Genomic DNA, 24,057 nt, shown 5'->3' with positions numbered 1-24,057 from the left:
TTTGCTTTTAATATTCAAAAGTAAATGGAAAAAAAGATGTTGTTTAGTATTTATAGAACCTTGAGAAATTCTGAACTAAATATTTTTATCAGTTATGTGGATATGTTTTACTCTGGTTGACCCAATCATTTCAGAAGAGGGAATTATGAAACTATAGGCTCCCAAGAGCCTGTGTTGCTCACCTGATTCTACTTGGGTTTTGGAAATCATGTAAATATAGATTAAAATCATAACAGATACCCTAATAATGATTGAGGCCAAATTTGGTTTAATATTGGCCCCGTAATTTAATCAAAAGCAGAAGACTAAAGAAATTACCAATAAATTCATTGAAATGGTAGAAAATGACGTTATAAGGACAATAACTCCAATAAGATGTCAATTGAGAATTTTGCTCAAGTTGACTTATGTGTTGATCTTCTTTTCTTGATATTTTTGCAGTTTACAGTACATGTATATATCAATCTATAAAGATACATGTATTAAGGTCTTCATCAGCACCTCATAAGGAACATTTATGCCATGTTTGGTTTCAATCCATTCAGTGGTTCTCTAAAAGTAGACATTTGTATGTATTTCCAGTAGGGTCCTATGTTAAACTAAGTCCCTGCTGGCGGCAATCTTGGATGACTGATCGCCTACAAAGTTACAACACTTGGTCAGCACCTCATACGGAACATTCATGCCATGTTTTATTTCATTCCATTTAGTGGTTCTCTAAAAGAAGACATTTGTACGTATTTCCCATAGGGTCCCATGTTAAACGAAGTCACCTGCTGGCTGCCATCTTGGATGATGGATCGGCTTCAAAGTAACAACACTTAGTCAGTACCTCATAAGGAACATTCATGCCATGTTTGGTTTCATTCCATTCAGTGGTTCTCTAAAAGAAAAAATTTGTATGTATTTCCCATAGGGTCCTATGTTAAACTAAGTCCCTGCTGGCGATAATCTTGGATGATTGATTGCCTACAAAGTTTCAACACTTGGTCAGCACCTCATAAGGAACATTCATGCCATGTTTTATTTCATTCCATTTAGTGGTTCTCTAAAAGAAGACATTTGTATGTATTTCCCATAGGGTCCCATGTTAAACGAAGTCCCCTGCTGGCACCCATCTTGGATGATGGATCAGCTACAAAGTAACAAAACTTGGTCAGCACCTCATAAGGAACATTCATGCAATGTTTGGTTTCATTCCATTCAATGGTTCTCTCAAAGAAGACATTTGTATGTATTGTCCATAGGGTCCCATGTTAAACGAAGTCCCTCGCTGCTGGCCATCTTTGATGATGGATCAGCTACAAAGTAACAACACTTGGTCAGCACCTCATAAGGAACATTCATGCCATGTTTGGTTTCATTCCATTCAGTGGTTCTCTAGTTCAAAATGTAATAAACTGCTTCGCTGAGCGCAGCTGGATACGCCCGCAGAGGTCCAACCCTGAACAGTTGGGGCAAAAATTGACACAATATTCAAGCTTGATACAGGTCTGAATTTGGATTGTATTAAATTATTTGACATATTATAGGTTTCTGAATAAATGTAGTCAAAGAACTTGAAATTGGTTATATGAATTGAATTTATATTCAATTAAAGATTTCTTGCTGTTGCACAATACTTAGTAAATCTGTTGTCAGACTATAAAAAATTAAAGTTCAATTAATTCTCAATGTCATATTAGAAATTTATGAAAATATAAAGGGAGCTTACATCAATAGATATAAACAATTCACCAAAGTTTCATGAGAATTGCTGAAAGCATTTTTGAGTTATTGTCCAAAAACTGGAAAATCCCCCCTTTTTTAATGAATAAAACCCCATAACTCAGAAATGTAAAATGCAAAATTTAAAAAATTCTAAACGGAGCTTACATCAATAGATATATAAACAATTCACCAAAGTTTCATAAGAACTGCTGAAAGCATTTTTGGTTTTTTGTCCGAAAACTGGAAAATCCCCCTTTTTTTATGAATAAAACCCTGTAACTCAGAAACGTAAAATCTAAAATATATAAAAATCAAAAGGGAGTTCATGTCAATGGATATAAACAATTCACCACAATTTCTTGCAAGTTGGTGAAAGCATTCTGGAGTTATTGTCTGAAAACTGGAAAATCCCCCTTTTTTTAATGAATAAAACCCCATGACTCGGAAACGTAAAATCTAAAATTTATAAAAAACGAAAGGGGGCTCACGTCAATAGATATAAACAATTCACCAAAAATTTATGCAAATTGGTTAAAGCGTTTTTGAGTTAATGTCCGACATGTTGACGACGGACGGACAGACGGACAGAGGTATACCATAATACGTCCCGTAAACGGGCGTATAAAAAGTTAAAACCAACGATGACGACAGACTACGGACGCCAAGTGATGTGAAAAGCTCACTTGGCCCTTTGGGCCAGGTGAGCTAATAAAAAAGATGATTAAACCTAATGAGCCACTTACTTGATTGGAGCTATTGGATTATTCACCCTTTTATTTCTTTCTTCAGGCGTCATGTAATCCCATTTAAACACTAAATTCCAATCAAAACCTACAAGAGATAACAATCTGTACACTGTAAAAACTAGATATTCAACATATACATAAAAAAGTGGAAAAAAACAAATGTCTACCATAAGTGCATTATGACTCTCTATTACTGTATTCAGAAATTTTTGTCATGTTTTATTATTGCATAAAAATGAGACGTGAAAGGTTTCACAAAAATAACAAGTAAAACTGTGAGCTACTGCTCACTAATGATACCCCCGCGAAATATTTCGGTAAACAGGAAGTTGTTGAGTGATGACTCTGAAAACGCATCACACAGTATAGCTGACTTATATAAACCCTGAAACCAAATTTCAGAAATCCTTGTCAAGTAGTTCCTGAGAAAAATGTGATGAAAATATTCATTAACGGACGGATGGACTGACGGACTGACGGAAGGACAGACAGAGGTAAAACAGTATACCCCCTTTTTTAAAGCTGGGGTATAAAAACTTGCCTTTCAAATTTTGATAGCATTGTTTGTATGCAGCATGTTCTTAAAATTGTAGGCATTTTTGTCCCTTAGTCAACAATCAGAATAATAAATGCTCGCAAAATATTTCTAAACTTGCGGTATAAGATAATGATATACAAGTGAATATGCTATAAACACTTAGTAGCTCAACTTTAAATAAAGCCTGGTTGGTTATTTTACTACATTATGGATATATTCTGTGTATGCATATGTTAGCGGCAATAAGTGTAATTAGGCATTAAGCTTAAATACTAGGCAATAAGCTAATGCCTAGGCAGTAAGTCTATTACCTAAATAATATTAGGCATTACTCTTAAATCCTAGGATTTAAACTTAAATCCTGAAAATTATGTCCAGGCATTAATGTTAATGCCTAAAATGAAAATGAGAGTAAATAAAAAGAAATGTATTCAAAGTTAAAATACATTGTGTAAATAATAAAATAATAAAAACTGAAGTTTGAATGTCAATTACATAAAATAAAATATTGATGTTAAAACTCATTGAATAAACCTCTTAAAATACATGTAAACTTGTTGAATAGTTGTCTCATTGGCAATTGTACTACATCTCCTTATTTATTTTTATATTGATAGAAAATTGTATTGAAATTTATTTGTTATGGCACAGGCTACTTCATAGTTTTAATTTTTTCTATCATTTGTACCTGGCGATCGTTTAATACCTTTGTGTACTGCAGAATTATTTTGTATATGGACGAATTTGATTCCAATTAACCACTGTTAATTCGTTGTTCCTCATCCATGCAGTAAGCATGTCATGAATTTTCGGTTTGACCATTCAATATTGCGCTGTGATTGGAGATGTATTGGCTTCCCGTGAACAATAACTAGTTCTGGCTACATTATAATTAATTAGCATTAATTCATAAATAACATTAGCTCTCCATTCATGACCTTTGTCACTTTGATGTTTATGTGGCAAACTAAATATTGTGAAAACATTAACTAAATTAGAAGCCACCTTTGAAGCACTTTTTGACGTAAGAGCTCTAGAAATATAATTTTTGAATAGGTGATCTTGGTACACCATTAGAAAATATAGTTTCCATCTCACTTTGATAGGAAATCGATTAAATCAACCTGTCCTGCAAAATTCTTTGGATAAAATGGGTTTTACTACTACTCTCTTCCCTAGGCACATTTTATCATGTTACAATTTTCACAAAATGGAAGAAATAGTACAATGGAGTCATGGAAAATTTTTGCAAAGCCATTATAAGGTTGTTTAATTCTAGGGTCTACAATAATAATAGGCAGCTTTGACATATTACTTTATGTTTTTTTCCCTTAAATACCATACAGTTCCTCTAGAAATACATAAACTTTGAAATTTCCCTCATCATTCTCTTTTACTTTATTTACCAATCTTTCAAACCTCCAATGGTAAAAAAATGTCATACCATTTTGAATTGTAATAGTCTATAGTTGCCTTGTTTTCTGATTTTGAAAGTTTAATCTTTGCCAAATGATCATTGTACTTTTGCCTTGGGTATAATTATGATCTTTGTTTTCCCTGATTGAAATTTATGTTCCGCAAAGATATCGATTCAAGAAAATGTTTGTTTCTTAAACGAAATAATCCAAATTAAGAAATGAAAAGACAAGATGGGTATTAAGAAAAGGAAAGATGATGCGACTGGAAAAATTTCATATCTTCAGTTGTCTATTTTTGATCAGCTCAAACCAGCTCGTCCATTGAAGACCAATATCACAATAAAATATGGGATGCTTAATGTCCTCAGATCAGACAAGCCTATGACTGTGTAGTGGAAACTAAAACATGGAATATGGGAAAATTATATTAATTTTTGGAATATAATTTTTAAAATATTATTTATCAAGAATATTTCACCGAATTAACATGTATTTGGAAGATAAACAAAAATCCCAAAATTAACTTATTGCCTGAAATGATGTTTGGCAATAGGTTGAATAATCATCATCAGATTTCAGGAAATAAGCTTAATGCCTAGGTGTTAGCTTATTGCCTAGGATTTAAGCTTAATGCCTAATTTCACTTATTGCCGCTAACAAATAAATATGGTAAACCTATCAATGGGTCATCAGTAATGTTTAACCTAAGTATTAAATGAAAAATCAGAAAAAATAGAAGTACCATTAGCAAGCACACAAAACAATATCCCTTACTCCAATTAACCAAAATTAGCTATTTTCAAGATATTTAATAGGAATAATTTTGCCTCATGCACATCTTCGTAAGTTATACTACCTTTGCATGAAGTTTAATTGAAATTGTCCAACTGTTTAAGTGGAGTTAATCATGAGCTTACAATATAAGTTGTCAGACAGGGTGATTCTTATATACTTGAATAGTGGGGTGTATTTAAATCTTGACACTGACTAAAAATGTTCCTGTAATATACAAACCTCCCTTTAAATCAGCAGATGCACCAATGTAATCAAAGTTATCCATATTGATAACATCTATAATGGGACTTACAACTCGCTTCCTATCCTGAAATATAATTCAATACAATTACAATGTGTAAGGTACATCCAACTTGACTTCTATCCTGAAATATAATTCAATACTACATGTATAACAATGTGCTATGTAAAGAAATCAACTGGACTTTCAACACATTTTTTAATGGTAATTTTTTTCTGTGTAGTCCTCATTCTTTTTGATATAAATTTCACAATATCTGATGCTAGTTAATTATAAACAACTATATACTGAAGAACTGAAAAAATAACATACCCCAGCTACCCTGTCCAGCAAAGGTTCCAACCAATGGTCGTTACATTCACAGTGACTGTCTAGAAAGGTTAATACTGGACCTATAGCTGCATTTGCACCTTTGACCCTTGATCTTATCAAACCTTGTCTTTTCTCATTTCTAATTATCTTCACTTTCTTTATTAATGCAAGTTCTAACCCGTCAGTTGCTGCAATACATAAATTCAACATAAATAAATTCTCTTTCAAGTCAACATTGAAAAACAATATAAATGGGATCCATGCCAGTTTTTACTGTCTCCCTCTATATCAAAATGTATTTAATGTTAAATTGGAGGAGATTTTGATTTTTTTGATTTTTGGTGTTTTAACGCCACTTTTAAGCACCGCTTTTGGGCTATTTCGTGGCGGCCAGTTTTTATTGGTGGAGGAAGCCGGAGTCCCCGGAGAAAATCACCGACCTTCGATAGGAATAAATTGGAGGAGAGAATTAGAGACTGACAAGGTCCTATCACTTAAAGTATATTGCCATTTTTTTCATATCCTGAGGTGACCTATGAGACCTCACTAGCTATATGATAATCAACTGAAAAGGTAATGCAGTCCTGGCCAATGAATTTGTTAGTTTTATTCTAATCCTTGTTCAGGGTTATTTTCCCATGAGCAAGTTCTCTATTTTCCAAACAAATGGCATTCATACCTTTCCAATTAAACTACTGTAAATTCAGAAATTATTGCGTGCATTTATTATTGCGATTTTGTCATTTTAGACTAAAATGCGATTTTTATTTTTGCGATAGTGAAAAAAAAAATCTGTATTATTCTTATAAATAAATTCAAAATGCGAGTTTAAACTATTGCGATTACAACCCTGTCGCATTTTTCGCAATAATAAAAACAACGCAATAATTTCTGAATTTACAGTAAATTTTCCATAAAACAGCACAAACACTATGTGTGATGACTGAGTTTATCTTAAAATCAAATATATTTTTAAATAATATTCTAATCTTGTTTGTGTTCTGTCTGCCTGAATCTTTGCTGTACATTTTCAAATGCATTATTTCAGATTTTTTTTATTCTTCCACTTCGTCCTTTTTACCAAAAATTATGTTATGCCAAGACAAACTATGTTGTATTGAATAGTAAAAGTTGAGTTCTTGCTCATTTACAACATTTGTTAAACTCTGAAATTTTTCTAAAAAAATGTTGCTATATATCTATTACTAAATGTTTATGTGTTGATATTTTATGCAGAATTTAATATGCAACTAGATCCAGGTGAAGGTGAAGCATAGCAATAATGGTCAGTTAGATATTGAAATTGTCTCAGATGTAATAGGACAGGGTTTATATAGCAATTTCTAATGGACATCTAAACAAGTCATTGTAAATACCCAACTGTCATAATTACTCATACATTTACTGTAAACCAACATATTGTTACCATTTGGCACTTTCTTGCCTATTTTGTAGTGATTTTCTAAATTTGATTATGTATTTTTTGACAAGTTTACAACAATTTATAAGCATTATTCATCTTCTTGGAAAATCACAAAAATAAATGGCTTAAGAAAACTAGTTAGTTTACAGTATTGCTTCAAAAAGCCTATTATACTGTATAACCCTACATGTTATTTACACACTCAAGAGTTTTGAGTAAATGTCATTAGATGTGTATTAAGATATAGGCCCTGAATTTAACTTAAATACAAAACCTAATCTAATTATACATACGATCATCACTATAGTCATCTACTAGAATGATTTCATCTATCAGAGTCTCTGGACTTCTTTGGAAAACACTGAAAACAAAGCATAGGTCTTTATAAACTAAACAGATGTAGGACTTATTTTGAAAAAACATGGCACAATCATAAGAAAAAGATTTGGATGACTCATCTTATACAAAGTTTTAAATGTTCTGTTTAGCCCATTATATATCATGCTCTCCAATGTTTATAATTAGGATTTCTCTATCAAGTGAACCTGGTATAGATCATCCCAGAACATGAAATTATGAGTAGAAACTGTATCATACCATCGTTTTGTTTTTGTTGAACTCTTGGCTCTAAATGCTGCATGCTCATCTATTGTTAACAAAGTCTCACATAAAAATGGTCAAATCAAAATGATGGTATAATATGTCAACTAAGCATCATGGCAAATAATCCTACCAAGAACTGAATAGATATAAGAAGATGTGGTATGAGTGCCAATGAGACAACTCTCCATCCAAGTCACAGTTTGTAAAAGTAAACCATTAGAGGTCAAAGTATGGCCTTCAACAGATAGCCTTGAAGTATGAGAACTTTCTACTAAATAGTATCAAAATAGTTGCATTTATAAGGTGTTATTGTTACAATTCTCCAACAAATGGTCAAAGTCCAATAACTCCTATAATAAAATGCTTCGCTGAGCGCAGCCTGATACGACCGCAGAGGTCGGACCCTGAACAGTTGGCGCAAATTTGGACACAATATTCAAGCTTGATACGGTCTGAATTTGGATTGTGAACAAATTTTTGACATAATATAGGTTTCTGACACAAAATAAATGTGGTCAAAGATCTTATAAATCCATTGCGCAATACTGTGCAATTGAAGATTTCTTCTTGAAATTTTTCAAAAATTCTAAATTTTAAAAATTTTGAAAAAAAATATGAATCCTTTAAAAAAATTGGGAAAAAAATTCCCCCCCCCCTCCCAACTTTTTGATTCCCCCCTTGGAGCAATTACCCAAAAACTCAATCCCAAACCTTTCCTTTGTAGTATGGAACCTTGTAGTACAATTTCAGAGAGATCCATACACTTACACACAAGTTATTGTCTGGAAACTAGAAAAATGCTTGTTTCTGGTCCCTTTTTGGCCCTGAATTCCTAAACTGTTGGCCCCATAACCCCTAAAATAAATCCCAACCTTCTACTTGTGGTATTAAACATTGTGGTACAATTTCAGAACAATTGCAATACTTACACACAAGTTATTATCCTGAAACTAGAAAAATGCTTGTTTTGGGCCCCTTTTTAAGCCCGTAATTCCTAAACGCAAACCTTCCTTTTGTGGTATTGAACCTTCTTAAAAAATTTCATAGAGATCCATTCACTTAAACTAAAGTTATTGTCCGGAAACCAATGTGTCTTCGGATGACGACACAGACGACGACATCATACCATTATACGATCCCAAAAAATTTTTTGCGGTGGTCGTATAAAAATAGTTGAATCAAATGGTGGTACAATATGGTCAACTACACATTATGGCAAAATCCCAACAAGTATGAGAGCTTTTGGTAAAATGGACTCGGAGAAGTTGCGTTCAAAAGTCGTCATTGTTACAATACTAAATAAAATGCTCCGCTGGGGCGCAGCTTGATACGACCGCAGAGGTCAAACCCTGAACAGTTGGGGCAAGTATGGACACAACATTCAAGCTTGATACAGCACTGAATTTGGATTGTAATTAAATATTTGACACAGCATAGGTTTCTGACACAGAATGAAAGTGGTCTAAGAACTTATAATTTTTTAATTTACCTATTCATACATGTGATGGACTGTGAAACTCAGATCAGGAGATTGGGAAATTTTGGTCAGGAGATTAGGACTCAGATCAGGAGGTTTTTAATCGACATAAATTTTGTCGTAAATGTAACCGTTTGCTGTAAAAATGGTCTTTTAAAGTGTGTTTTCTTCAACTTTCCATCCAATTTATTATGTTTATAGTACCCTTGTACTTATAAAGTTTCTCCATCTTTATATTTTACATGTTCAATCTAACATTTTTTTTTTTCAGTATGTTCTTTAAATTTTTTACTTCATATTCTATAAAACATTTATTGCAACCAGAACATTTGTTTAACTATCTGCAAATAGCTTTTGTTTGCATACTCAGAAAATCATTCTAACTGTAAAATGTGGGTCATAGTTATTATATAAATTTCAATTTAAGCCTTGAAAGGAAGTATAGAATCCTCAAATAATTTTCAAATTATTATTTTTTTATTTGTCCTAAGACATTTAAAATCATTTATTTACCATTCTTTTATGATTATTTGTTCAATTTATATTTTATTTATATTCTTTTAAAAGATTTCATTAATAAAAGGAAAGTAACTTAAAACAGGATAAATCAAGGGAAGTAACCCAATAAATACACAGTTTTTGTTACACAACGGCAGTTAGCCTGAGGTAAAAAATCATTGATTACCAGTATGTTTGACACCCAAGCTGACAAGTGAAGCCATATAATTATGCATGTTAATTGATTTACAGGTAAAATATAACTTCAGGTAATGTGAGTTACACCAGATGCCTGAGATGATATGTTGGGCAGAAATTTTTCATTCATGAAAAATTTCATACACGGGATTATAATTTTCCTCTTCAACCGGAGGTCGGGAGGAGACTCCTGAAAACAGGATTATTGTACTCCTGTCGGGAGGTTCACATGTATGCTATTCAAACCATATCATTATTATTTGCTTTTATATATAAATCAGAAATAACCAATTTAAAATGGAAAATTTTAAAGAAAAAAAAAGGAAAAAAAAATCCCCCCCCAAATTTTTTGAACCCCCTTATGATTCATCGCCCCCACACTCAATCCCAGCTTTCCCTTTGTGGTATGGTACCTTGCAGTACAATTTTAGAGAGATCCATTCACTTGAACACAAGTTATTGTCTGGAAACTAGAAAAATGCTTGTTTTTTTGTCCCTTTTTGGCCCCTAAATCCTAAACATTTAGGGCAATTACCCCCAAACTCCAACCCAGCTTTCCCTTTGTGATATGGAACCTTGCAGTACAATTTCATAAAGATCCATACACTTACAAACAAGTTATTGTCCTGAAACTAGAAAAATGCGTTTTTTTGCCCCTTTTTGGCCCCTAATTCCCAAAATTTGGAGGAAATTACCCCCAAAAATCAATCCCAGTATTCCCTTTGTGATATGGAACCTTGTGATACAATGTCAGAGAGATCCATACACTTGAACACAAGTTATTGTCATGAAACTAGAAAAATGCTTGTTTTTTGCCCCTTTTTGGCCCCTAATTCCTAAAATTTGGAGGCAATTACCCCCTAAATCAATCCCAGCATTCCCTTTGTGATATGGAACCTTGTGGTACAATGTCAGAGAGATGCATATACTTACACACAAGTTATGTCTGGAAGTTACAAAAATGCTTATTTTTGGCCCCTTTTTGGCCCCTAATTCCTTAACTGTTAGTACCATAACCCCCAAAATCAATCCCCACCTTCCTTTTGTGGTATTGAACCTTATGGTAAAATTTCATTGAGATCCATTCACTTAAACTAAAGTTAGAGTGCGAAAACTAATGTGTATTCGGACGACGCCGCCGGACGACGACGACGACGACGACGCCAACGTCATACCAATATACGACCACAAAATTTTTTTTGCGGTCGTATAAAAAGAATGGTTGAGTTTCCATAACTCCCATTATAGATTTCAAATCATACTGATGATTTAACAAAGTAAAGAGAATATGATGGCGAATAAACTATCTAAGCATGAAAGCTTTCTGTCAAACATCTCTGTGTATCAAAAATGTTTTGGACTGACAAACAGACTAAGACCATAACCACTTTCCACCCAGGCGATGTACTGGGGACAAAAGCACGTACTGAAGAAAATTATTCATACGAAAAAAATTCCCTTGAACTCTTCAAAGTATGTATTGTAAGATATTCCTCCTACCAGAAATGTTTCAAATTATAACACATTTATAAAAACATTTTAGCTGATTAAATTGATTAATATAGTTCATGGTAATAAAACTGCCTACTATATAGTTACATAAAGAACTTTCATAGTAAACTAATGGATATTACCTGATTTGACAATACCTTTTCATATCATTCTTCCTACCTTTGGGATAGTCATTTTTTATATCAACTCATTAAACATCACAATAACCTCTTTTGTACATAATTTACGTCTCTATCTTAATATCAAATCAGCTTAGTTTTATGTATCAAGAAATCCACCAAACATTACCAGACAATTTTTCTCTAATCTTTCATTTTACAGTAAAGCAAAAAATTAATGAAAAGATAACTTTGTTTTTCTCAGCAAAAATACTACAATTATCTAATTATATCCTAAATGAAATAAAATACTGACCTTATCACAGTTCGTAATAAAGCTGACCTGGCCTCATTATGGAATGTTATGATTACACTTGTGGACGGAAGATCTGAGCGATATGGTTTACCACGACATCTGAAAAGAAAACAGACTTAGAATAAAATAGAGAAACTGGAAACAATACAACTCTACACACAAAAGAAACCCATTTACCCCATAATTACTTCAAATTTAACTGTATATAGTATATAGTATATATATGAGAAGATGCCAATACAAAATGGGTACCTCCTAAACAAATGGCAAAGTCAATACTTTGGTAAGGTAAACCCCAATCATACCAAAAGATTAATATAGGATGTGCACAAGAACATTATATGGCTATAATTGTGAGAAAGTTTCAATAAATTGTAATAGATGATGTGAAAACCAACTAAGGCAATGTCAAAGTCCATGCTTTGATAAAGAAACCCCCAAATGATTCAAATCAAAAAACAAAATAGGTGCACAAAAGCATTGTATGGTTACGAAATTTCAACTCTGTAGTGATTTCACTAGCGTCGCTGACTTACTCCTCTTTTATCAAACTTCACGTGTAGTATAAACTGCACAAAAATATATAGCAACGCAAGTCACATTGCAATTTCGTAGCATTGATATGGTAAAGATTCTGTGAAAGTTTCATTAAATCATAATTAGTTTAGGAGAAACAGATACAAATGTGTACTATAGTCAGATGGTGAGCAGATATAAGAAAGTCCATGTTGTCCTAAAGTTGTCCCCAAAAATGAATCCCATGAAGAAATGAAATAGGAGGTGCATAAGTACATCATGTGATCAAGATTCTGTGAAAGTTTCTTTAAATTCTGAGAAGCAATTCAGGAGCAGTTGCAGATTCAAATGTGGTACAGAAGGACAAATGAACTATCTGCAAACGAAAAGACAAATGACCAGATGAATGAACTGAAAGAATACCCATCACTGTATTTTGATTGCATTGAGAAAGCAGGGGCATGAGTTATGAAACTTATTCTATGCATTTTAATGCAATTGCTTAAATCATCCTACCAAATAAATAAACAAGAGTGCACACGCTGAAATGTCTCGCCTTCTTTACTAACCATTGATGTTATGTTGATAGTTCTAAATGAAAGCTTTACTACAACTATTACATAAACTTAACATGATCCAAGAAAATGAAGTCAAGGTCATATAAACCAAACGAGAAATACATGTCCACCTTACAATCATTCAATACACTAAATATAGTTGACCTATTGCTTATAGTTTCTAAGAAACAGACTTAACCATGAAAACTAAACATTGACCAATGAATCGTGAAAATGAGGTCAAGGTCAGATGAACCATGCCAGGCAGACATGAACAGCTTACAATCCTTCCATACAACAAATATAGCTGACCTATTGCTTATAGTTTAAGAAAAACAGACTGAAACACATAAAATTAACACTGAGCAATGAACCGTGAAAATGAGGTCAAGGTCATATACATCATAGAATATTTCCATACACCAAATATAGTTGACTTATTGCATATAGTATAAGAAAAAAGACCAAAACTCAAAAACTTAACTCTGACCACTGAACCATGAAAATGAGGTCAAAGTCAGATGACACCTGCTAGTTGGACATGTACACCTTACAATCATTCCATACACCAAATATAGAAGACCTGTTATTAAAGTATAAGAAAAACAGACCAAAACACAAAAACTAAGCTATAACCACTGAACCATGAAAATGAGGTCAAGGTCAGATGACACCTGCCAGCTAGACATGTACACCTTACAATCATTCCATACACCAAATATAGTAGACCTATTGCATACAGTATAAGAAAAACAGACCAAAACACAAAAACTAAGCTATAACCACTGAACCATGAAAATGAGGTCAAGGTCAGACGACACCTGCCAGCTAGACATGTACACCTTACAATCATTCCATTAACCAAATATAGCAGACCTATTGCATACAGTATAAGAAAAACAGACCAAAACACAAAAACTTAACTATAACCACTGAACCATGAAAATGAGGTCAAGGTCAGATGACACCTGCCAGTTGGACATGTACACCTTACAGTCCTTCCATACGCCGAATATACTAGACCTATTGCTTATAGTATCTGATATATGGACTTGACCTACAAAACTTAACCTTGTTCACTGATCCATGAAATGAGGTCGAGGTCAAGTGAAAACTGTCTGACAGGCATGAGGACCTTGCAAGGTACGCACATACCAAATATAGTTATCCTATTACTTATAATAAGAGAGAATTTAACATTACAAAAAATCTTAACTTTTTTTTCAAGTAGTCACTGAACCATGAAAATGAGGTCAAGGACATTGGACATGTGACTGACGGAAACTTCATAACATGAGGCATCCATATACAAAGTATGAAGCATCCAGGTCTTCCACCTTCTAAAATATAAAGCTTTTAAGAAGTTAGCTAACGCCGCCGCCGTAGCCGCCGCCGATCTGAGTTTTGTGGTAATAAGTATTGTGTATAAGTTTCATAACATTTGGTTGAGGCTAACTTAAGTTAGAGAACGGAAACGAAAAATTCAGCAATTTTTCCATTTGTATAGGGGAATAACTCTAGAACGGTTAAAATGACAACCCCAAAATTCAAACTTGATCTGTATTTTGTGGTAATTAGCATTGTGTATAAGTTACATAGTATTTGGTTGAGGCAAACTCAAGTTAGAGAACGAAAACGAAAAATTCAGCAATTTTTCCACCCCGCCGTCGCGGAGGGGGCATCAAGTTTTACCCTTGTCCGTCTGTACGTCCCAAAGTTGGTTTCCGTTCTCTAACTTTAGTTTGCCTCAACCAAATGTTATGAAACTTATTCACAATGCTTATTACCACATAACACAGATCAGGTTTGAATTTTTGTGGCATCACTTTAACTGTTCTAGAGTTATGCCCCTTTTCAAAGGGCATAACAAAATGAAATGTCTTCTCCAACCTTGAAGATCATTTTTGCGAATAAAAAATGAACATTACTGTTTCATTACTGCATTAGAATTCAAACTTGTAATCTGTTAGTTACAAAGATATACTCTCGATCCAGACCATCTTGGTTTTACTAATTATATAAATCTGTCAAATTATTCACACATATAATATATTGTTAATTGAACTTTATTTTGCTTTGAAGATTGTTAATGAGGACTTATTACCTACCTTAATTTATTTTACTGATTTATGTTTTTGTTTAAATACATGAGACAAAAACGTGAGTATTAAATCTTGTATTATGTATTTGATATACTGATTGTCTTTAGGGAAACTACATATTACCACTTTTATTGTCAAATACTTGCTTATGCAACTGTCAACCTTTAGAAATAAGTAAAATCCACTAAGAATCAGAATCAGTGGGTGTTACAAAAAAAAATCTATAATATTAAACAAGATGGACATCTTATCATTTTTTTTTACCTTGCAGTATTCAGCATGCACCAACAAAGCACTCATAGAACAGAAAATATGTTTTTACAGTTTAAATTACTAAGGAATAATTCACTTGCTTTTTAACACATTAATTTAATTAAATCAGGTCTGATTTTCTTTCATCATATTTCAAATGAGTACTTCAGCTTGGTGGATATTTTGTAGGCCGAATTTCCAGTTTGTCCACACAGCCAACCCATGTTGCAGACATGATGTTTCTATTGTTTTATCTAGGCAGACTAGGCTTAAGAGTAAAACCAATTGACATACACATCAAGCATTTCTATTCAACATTTCAACAAGATAAAACAGAATTTCTTTTACATAAAACATGGGTGTCCCATGAATGAGTGGAAGAAGTAAGTAGGTGCATTTGGCTATTCTTTTCTTCTCAACTATTCCAGTATTTACATATCCTTGACTTTTAATTTTTTGGTTTAAGCATTACTGAAGAAGGTAAATCCAGAATAGAGCTTCAGGTGCCACAAATTTATAAAGTGTTATTTTCATTTCATAAGTTATATAATAAACAGCTGCGCCATGACCTCATGATACGCCCGTCGTCTTGTGTGTGAATTTTTATGCAATAATTATAAATAGTTTTTGACATACGGCCTGACATGCAAAAACCTGTCTCGCCTTCTTTACTAACCATTGATTTTATGTTGATAGTCCTAAATACAAAGCTTTACTACAAGTAACACATAAACTTAACATGGTCCAAGAAAATGAAGTCAAGGTCAGATAAACCAAACGAGAAATACATGTACACCTTACAATCATTCAATAAACCAAACATAGTTGACCTATTGCTTATTGTTTCTAAGAAACAGTCTTAAACAAGAAAACGTAACATTGACCAATGAACCATGAAAATGAGGTCAAGGTCAGATGAACCATGCCAGACAGACATGTACACCTTACAATCAATTAAGGCATTAAATATAGTTGACCTATTGCTTATAGTATCTAAGAAACAAACTTAACCATGAAAACTTAACATTGACCAATGAACCATGAAAATGAGGTCAAGTTCAGATGATACCTGCCAGACAGACATATACACCTTACAATCCTTCCATACATCAAATATAGTTGATCTATTGCTTATAGTCGAAGAAAAACAGACCAAAACACAAAAACTTAACACTGAGAAATGAACCGTGAAAATGAGGTCAAGGTCAAATAAAACCTGTGAGACTGACATGTACATCATAAAAAATATTTCCATACACCATTTATAGTTGACCTATTGCATATAGTATAAGAAAAACAGACCAAAACTCAAAACTTAACTTTGACCACTGAACCATGAAAATGAGGTCAAGGTCAGATGACACCTACCAGTTGGACATGTACACCTTACAATCATTCCATATACCAAATATAGTAGACCTACTGCTTATAGTATCTGATATATGGACTTGACCACGAAAACTTAACCTTGTTCACTGATCCATGAAATGAGGTCGAGGTCAAATGAAAATTGTCTGGCAGGCATGAGGACCTTGCAAGGTACGCACATACTAAATATAGTTATCCTATTACCCATAAGAAAGAAATTAACATTACAAAAAATGTTGACTTTTTTTTCAAGTAGTCACTGAACCATGAAAATGAGGTCAAGGACAATGGACATATGACAGACGGAAACTTCGTAACATAAGGCATCTATATACAAAGTATGAAGCATCCAGGTCTTCTAGCTTCTAAAATATAAAGCTTTTAAGAAGTTAGCTAACGTTGCCGCCGCTGGATCACTATCCCTATGTTGAGCTTTCTGCGACAAAAGTCGCAGGCTCGACAAAAACTCAATATCTCTAAAATAAAATTTTGAATCAAAACCAAAAAGCATACAGATCTTTAGATTAATATAACTAAGAAGTGTGTAAAATTTTAAGCAATAATCATAAATCGTTTTTGAGATACGGCGCGACATGTGAAAACCCCCCTTTTGAAAAAAAAAAAAAATCAATATCTCAAAAATGAAATTTTGAATCAAAACCAAAAAGTATACAGATCTTTAGATTAATATAACTAACGACATGTGGAAAACCCTTCCCCCTTTTTTTACAAAATACTCAATAACTCAAAAATAAAATTTTGAATCATCACCAAAAAGTATACAGATCTTAAGATTAATATAACTAAGAAGTGTGTAAAGTTTTAAGCAATAATCATAAACTGTTTTTGAGATACGGCGCAACATGTGAAAAACCCCTCTCCCTTTTTTAACAAAATACTCAATATCTCTAAAATAAAACAGACAGATGGACAGACAGACAGACGGACGGACGGACAGACAGACGACATTTGTATACCATAATACGTCCCTGTCATGGTGTAAACTATTTAACAAATATCAAGTCAATATCTTCAAGCATGACGGAAAAAAGTGTGGAAAACTGGTTATTAAAATGAATTTTCTAAGTCCAAGGACCATAACTCTGCACAAAATCATCAGACCGGAACAAAATTTGAACTTGGTCTCTAACTTGTCATGATAAAACTATATACCAATTATTCAATCAATATCTTCAAGCTTCATGAAAAAAGTGTGGAAAACTGATTATTTGAGTGAATTTTCTAAGTCCAAGGACCATAACTCTGCACAAAATTATCAGACCGGAACAAAATTCAAACTTGATCTGTAACTTGTCATGATAAAACAATATACGAAATATCAAATCAGTATCTTCAAACACGAAGAAAAAAAGTGTGGAAAACTGATTTGCCGTATGGACAAACAGAGAGACAGACGGACAAGAGTGCAAACCTAAAGTCCCCTTCAACTTCGTCGGTAGGGGACTAATAAGGAGATGTGGTTTGATTGCCAATGGGACAACTATTCACCCAAGTTCAAATGAAGTGGATGTAAACAATTATAGGCAACCGTACGGCCTTCAACAATGAGAAGAACCTAAACCGTATTGTCGGCTATAATAGGCCCTGACATGAAAAATATGAAACAATTCAATTGAGAAAACAAACAATTTATGGAAAACAAATATGACAGACAAGAACCGACAACAACCACTGAATTACAGGCTCCTGACTTGGGACAGGCACATAAAGAATGCGGCAGGGTTTAACAAGTCTGTGAGTGCTCAACCCTCCCCCTAACCTGGGACAGTGGTGTTACAGCACAACATAAGAACAAACCATAAACATCAGTTGAAAATGGCTTATCTCATCAGATCGATATAAATTAAGTATACTATCGATATCATTTGGAGAATATTTTTTGACTTGATAAAATTTTTTTAACTTACTTTGTGTGTCGAGTGTCTATAACACCTCGGTTACTTTTTAAATTATCACTGGCTAATTGATTATATTTATTTTTAGCATAGCAGTCCTCTCCAACATTACACCTAGTTTTATCAACGTAAGATTTCTCATCAAATTCACGCCATGAAACATCATTAGGTCCATCAGGTAATGGCTGTATTTTTGCTTTTATTATTTCTACTGGTTTCAACTTATTCAAAAAAACTGGTACTTTTTGATCCGAGATCTTTGGTTCTGGTGGTTCACGGATTTCTGTATCATGAGGGACTTTTTCAACAAACTCAACAACATCCCTTGGTACTCCTCCAGAAAATGAATCCTGAAATGTAAATAAAACCAAGACTTTGTAAAGGTACTCAAATTATATCACAACTGGTGAACATAATACACAATACATTGTACCTTTAACATAACAAAGAAATACACATGAGGATAAGCAATTCATATACAATGTTTGCTTATAACAGCCAATTTTTACTATTTGCACTTACCTCAGTCATACTGAGAATTTTACTTTTATTTTCATTGACTTTTAAAAATTTTCAATTTCTCTCTTCCACAATAGTTTTGAAAATTTTAGATGCTTAGTGCATTTAACCCCCTTACATACTATTTTAGCCATGTTGGCAGGTAGGCGAGATCATCAGAACATTTTTAACGAGTTGCTGTAATGGGGGTGATTGTAGCCAAGTGGTTTATAGATGATTTTTGTAAAAGTTAGGAGAATGAAATGAAGACAACAGACTCAAATGTATTGCAATAGCTCACACATGCCTTTAGGCCAGGTGAGCTAATAAGGAACATATAAGTCCACAAATTAGGCCAGTTGAGCTAATAAGGAACATATAAGTCTACAAATTAGGCCAGTTGAGCTAATAAGGAACATACAAGTCCACAAAACAGTTGACAGATGTTTTTATTCTAAGCTTTTATTCATTATTTTACTCAAGGTGTATTTAATTATCTTTGATTGCCTCAGGTTCTGGGCTTTTCTGTTTAAGGTACTGTAAATTCAGAAATTATTGTGTGCATTTATTATTGCGAATTTTGGAGAACAGACAAAAATATGAGATTAATTATTGTGATTTCAGGAAAATCTGCATACAGATATATGTATCAGATATCATAATGCGAGTTCTTATTATTGCGATTATCACCAAGTTGCATTATTCCCATTAATAAAATCCTCGCAATAATTTCTGAATTTAAAGTAATCCAGCAGAGATAACAGTTTTAGTAAGTTGAAACACTGCCATTAAATTTTCTAACAGACAGAACCATCAAAGTTAACATATGAAAATGTTTACCCAAATTTAACAGGAACAATAGGAAAAATAAAGATCATTTGATTGTGAATCCTTGATGGGTTTTCCCCTTTGTGAAACATTGAAGATCTAATTGTTCATCTGATTTTGGAAATAACATATTAACTACATTAATAACTACACTGATAAAATTTGTTACTCCTGACTTTAATCTGACATGACTTTCCTTACACAAAAATGTCAAAGTGTTTCACCCTTTCATGTCAATACATACAAGTAACATCTACATACATACTGATACAAGTGTTTCTGTCAAATTAAACAGTTGAACAACTTCATTCCTACAGATTTTACAATGTTCATTTTAGTTACAATTGAATGTTACATTCATTTTCTTGCACTGGGTTGATACCAATGCTGGTTGACTGTTAGTTAGAGAGGGTATCATCAGCTTAGTATTAAGTGCTTCAGTACTGACAAGATTGCTAACATACTTTTTTAAATTCTATTGATAAATTTAGAAATTATTCAGACACCAAGGTTCCAATTCCATCAGGCAAAGTTGAAATAAGATACTTTTTAGGTCCCATGTGGGTCATATAGCTCTTCCTATGTTAAGGTATTCATACATCTTTGGATTCGGAAATATTGGTTTTTTAGCATTCTTGAAGAAAGAATATATATCCAGAAAAGAAAAATACTTTAAACACACCAAATTTATAGTTTCATATTTTTTTAAGTAAACTCGATATATGATGCAATTAGATTTTTTATTAATTATGTAAACTAATATTTTATGTGATACATGTATGCTTCTGTATATGAATTAATATTGTACTCATGTTGTGTTGAAATAAGTACAGTGAATAATCTATGTTATTTTAAAAGAGGACAGGTATGATGAGTTTTCTGAAGATGAGGTCAAGGACAATAGACATATGCCAGATGTAAAATTTCTAACTGTATAATAAATATGGGTTATCCAGCTCTTCAACAGTCTGACATATGAAGCTTTATACAAATAGATAACATTTTTGCAATGTAAAATTTGTATTAATTTATCTTCCTTGGCAAGAATTTTTTTTTTACAGCTTTATTTCCCAAACTTAATCATGTTAATTGTTAATAATCATGAAATTAGTTTTCTATTTTATCTTCTAAATATATAGATTGTCGTAGCTACAATTTAATTGTTATAAAATTAATAAAATGCAAGAGGCATTTATCATACCTAATTAATACAAATTAATTTCTGTCAAAAATGCAGTTCATTGAGTTCTAAAAGCATACAAATTTACATCAAAGTACAATTTATCTCCCAATTACCTCTACTTTGTCTTAAAGAAGATCAATCAAAATGTAACTATGATAAAACATTAAACCAGCAAAATAAAAAAGTACTTGTGACATAATTATGATCATTGCACAAAATTTCATGCGATTCTGTTGCAGTGAACTTAATCATTTAAGTACAAATTTTCACCAACAAAGATTAATTATGCTGGAGAAAAATAATAGATATCAATGGGAGCTTACTCATGTCAATCAAATCATTGTGTAAAGATACTCCAAAATAGATCAAAGAATTCAAATGACTGGGATACTCAAAATGGCTCTTCAACAAAGGAGAATGCTCTATATAGAACATTCAAATATTTTAAATTGAAACATAATAAACTGTTAACACAGAGATATGTCTCGCCTATTTGTTATTTTGATAATGCAAATGTTGAAATTAAAATAGCAATACTTTAACATGTAAGTTATGCAAATATTCAAAGTCAATGAACCATGACTGAAGGTACAGGGCTAAACATCTCCATGGAAATGAGATGTGCCAATGCTAATACAACTGCAAACCAAATACCATTGACTTTTCATAAGTCGTTCCCTTTAAACAAACCTAAACACAAACATTAACTTGTAAACTATGTAAAAGTTTCAAAGTCAATGAACCATAATTAGGGGGTGGGGTTATATAATCTCCATGGAAATGAAACTTGCAAATGCCAATACATTTGCATACCGAATATTATTGACTTAACATTAGTGGTTCATCTTGAACTGACCTAATCACAAACCAATACATGTAAACTAAGCAAAAGTTTCAAAGTCAATAGACCATGACTGAGGGGTAAGGACCAAATATTCTCCATGGAAATGAGATGTGCTAATGCTTATACAACTGCATACCAATTATCATTGACCTACCACTAACAGTTACCCTTAAACTGACCTAATCACAAACTAATACATGAAAACTAAGCAAAAGTTTCAAAGTCAATAGACCATGAATGAGGGGCAGGGCCAAATAATCTCCATGGAAATGAGATATGCCAATGCTTATACAACTGCATACCAAATATCATTGACCTACCACTAGTGGTTCCCCATAAACTGACCTTATCACAAACTAATACATGTAAACTAAGCAAAGTTTCAAAGTCAATAGACCTTGACTGAGGGGGCAGGGCTAAATAATCTCCAAGGTAATGAGATATGCCAATGTTAATACAACTACATACCAAATACAAATATCATTGACCTACCACTAGTGGTTCCCCATAAACTGACCTAATCACAAACTAATACATGTAAACTAAGCAAAGTTTCAAAGTCAATAGACCTTGACTGAGGGGGCGGGGCCAAATAATCTCTATGGTAATGAGATGTGCCAATGCTAATACAACTGCATACCAAATATCATTGACCTACCACTAGTGGTTCACCATGAACTAGACCTAATCACAAACTAATACATTGTTGATGCCGCCGACGCTGACGCCGGAAACAGCATACCTATGTCCTGCTTTTGACTCCGTCAAGGCGAGACAAAAATGACTAATTTTCAAAATTTGGAAAAATGAAAAAAAAATCCTGAAACAATTCTGTAATAGCAGGTGCACAACTTCAACATTTGTACAATCTTCCCGTGAAGTTTCAGGGACCTGGGAAGAAAACTGCAGGAGGCATGGATTACATAAATCTTCTACCCTCTTTTATAAATTTAGCTGAAAAACTTAGTTCTCAGGTCTAGAAAAATGAGAAAAAACTCCTAAAAAATTCCATAATAACAGGTGCACATTACTTCAACACAAATAAGATACCCACTCTTTCCAGCCCTCTTAATTATATAACATCACCATAATATAATTAGGTTTTGGACTTCATTATCATACTGGATGGAGTGGAAGCAGTATTGCACAAAATTACTGTAGGAAATAATAAATTGCTTCGCCGAGCACAGCTGGATATAACCGCAGAGGTCCAACCCTGAACAGTTGGGGCAAAAATGGACACAATATTCGCGCTTGATACAGGTCTGAATTTGGATTGTAATTAAATAATTGACACATAATAGGTTTCTGACACAGAATAACTGTAGACAAAGAACTTAGAATCGGTTATATGATTTGAATTTATATTCAATTTTTTGTTTTTATGCAATACACTATGCTGTTGCGAATTGACCCCCCCCCCCCCCCCCCAAAAAAAAAAATTTACCCCCCCTTTTTTTTGCTTTTGTGCAATACACTATGCTGTTGCGAATTGACCCCCCCCCCCCCCCCCCCCCCAAAAAAAAACAAACAAACAAACAAACAAAAATTTACCCCCCTTTTTTTTTTGCTTTTGTGCTATACACTATGCTGCCCCACCCAAAAAAAAAGAAAACAAATTTATAATTTCTGAAATCTGAAATGAGAAAGAATTGTCCCCCTCACCATCTCTTTCCCGCAAGATATGGTCATAATCTCAATTCAAATTTCCAATGGAGTTTGCAACCATAATTACCCATTTAAATAGATCATAAAAGTCTTAAAATAGAAAATGATATACTTAATCATGGCTAAAATTAATATTCCTTAATCAGCATTTTTAAATAGTAACTTCTAAAAATAAATTGACAGCTTATCACCTCAAGACAATACAACATTTCTTTATACATAATTTAAAAGCAGTGTAAGGGAGGTAATCCAAACATAATATTGTACTCTTTTTTAATTGTCCATTAACCAGGAAATCCGTGTTTGTCCCCCTTTTTTGCCCCTTATTCCTTAACGGTTTGAGCCATACCTCCCCCTCCAAAGCCAATCCTTACCATCCCTTTGTGGTATGGAAACTTGTGGTATCATTTCAGAGAGATCCATACACCGTTCCACAAGTT

The 24,057-nt window shown here is 33.2% G+C and overlaps 1 protein-coding gene across 1 annotated transcript in view; it reads right to left on the bottom strand.

The window, feature by feature from the left end:
* The window catches only part of LOC127698560 (polypeptide N-acetylgalactosaminyltransferase 2-like), a 63,228-nt gene that overhangs the window by 17,623 nt on the left and 21,548 nt on the right, over positions 1-24,057 (bottom strand). Inside the window, exons 2-7 of the mRNA XM_052202067.1 lie at positions 18,609-18,946; positions 11,886-11,984; positions 7,477-7,544; positions 5,761-5,948; positions 5,427-5,514; positions 2,454-2,541 (exon numbers count right to left, since the gene is read on the bottom strand). Of these exons, the coding sequence (XP_052058027.1) occupies positions 2,454-2,541; positions 5,427-5,514; positions 5,761-5,948; positions 7,477-7,544; positions 11,886-11,984; positions 18,609-18,946 (869 nt within the window). The remainder of the gene's footprint in view (positions 1-2,453; positions 2,542-5,426; positions 5,515-5,760; positions 5,949-7,476; positions 7,545-11,885; positions 11,985-18,608; positions 18,947-24,057) is intronic.

The sequence above is a fragment of the Mytilus californianus genome, unplaced genomic scaffold, assembly GCF_021869535.1.
Source record: "Mytilus californianus isolate M0D057914Y unplaced genomic scaffold, xbMytCali1.0.p SCAF_4, whole genome shotgun sequence".
NCBI classification, from domain to species: domain Eukaryota; kingdom Metazoa; phylum Mollusca; class Bivalvia; order Mytilida; family Mytilidae; genus Mytilus; species Mytilus californianus.
The sequence above is the reverse complement of the archived record's forward strand: the minus strand, read 5'-3'. Positions and strand labels throughout refer to the sequence as shown.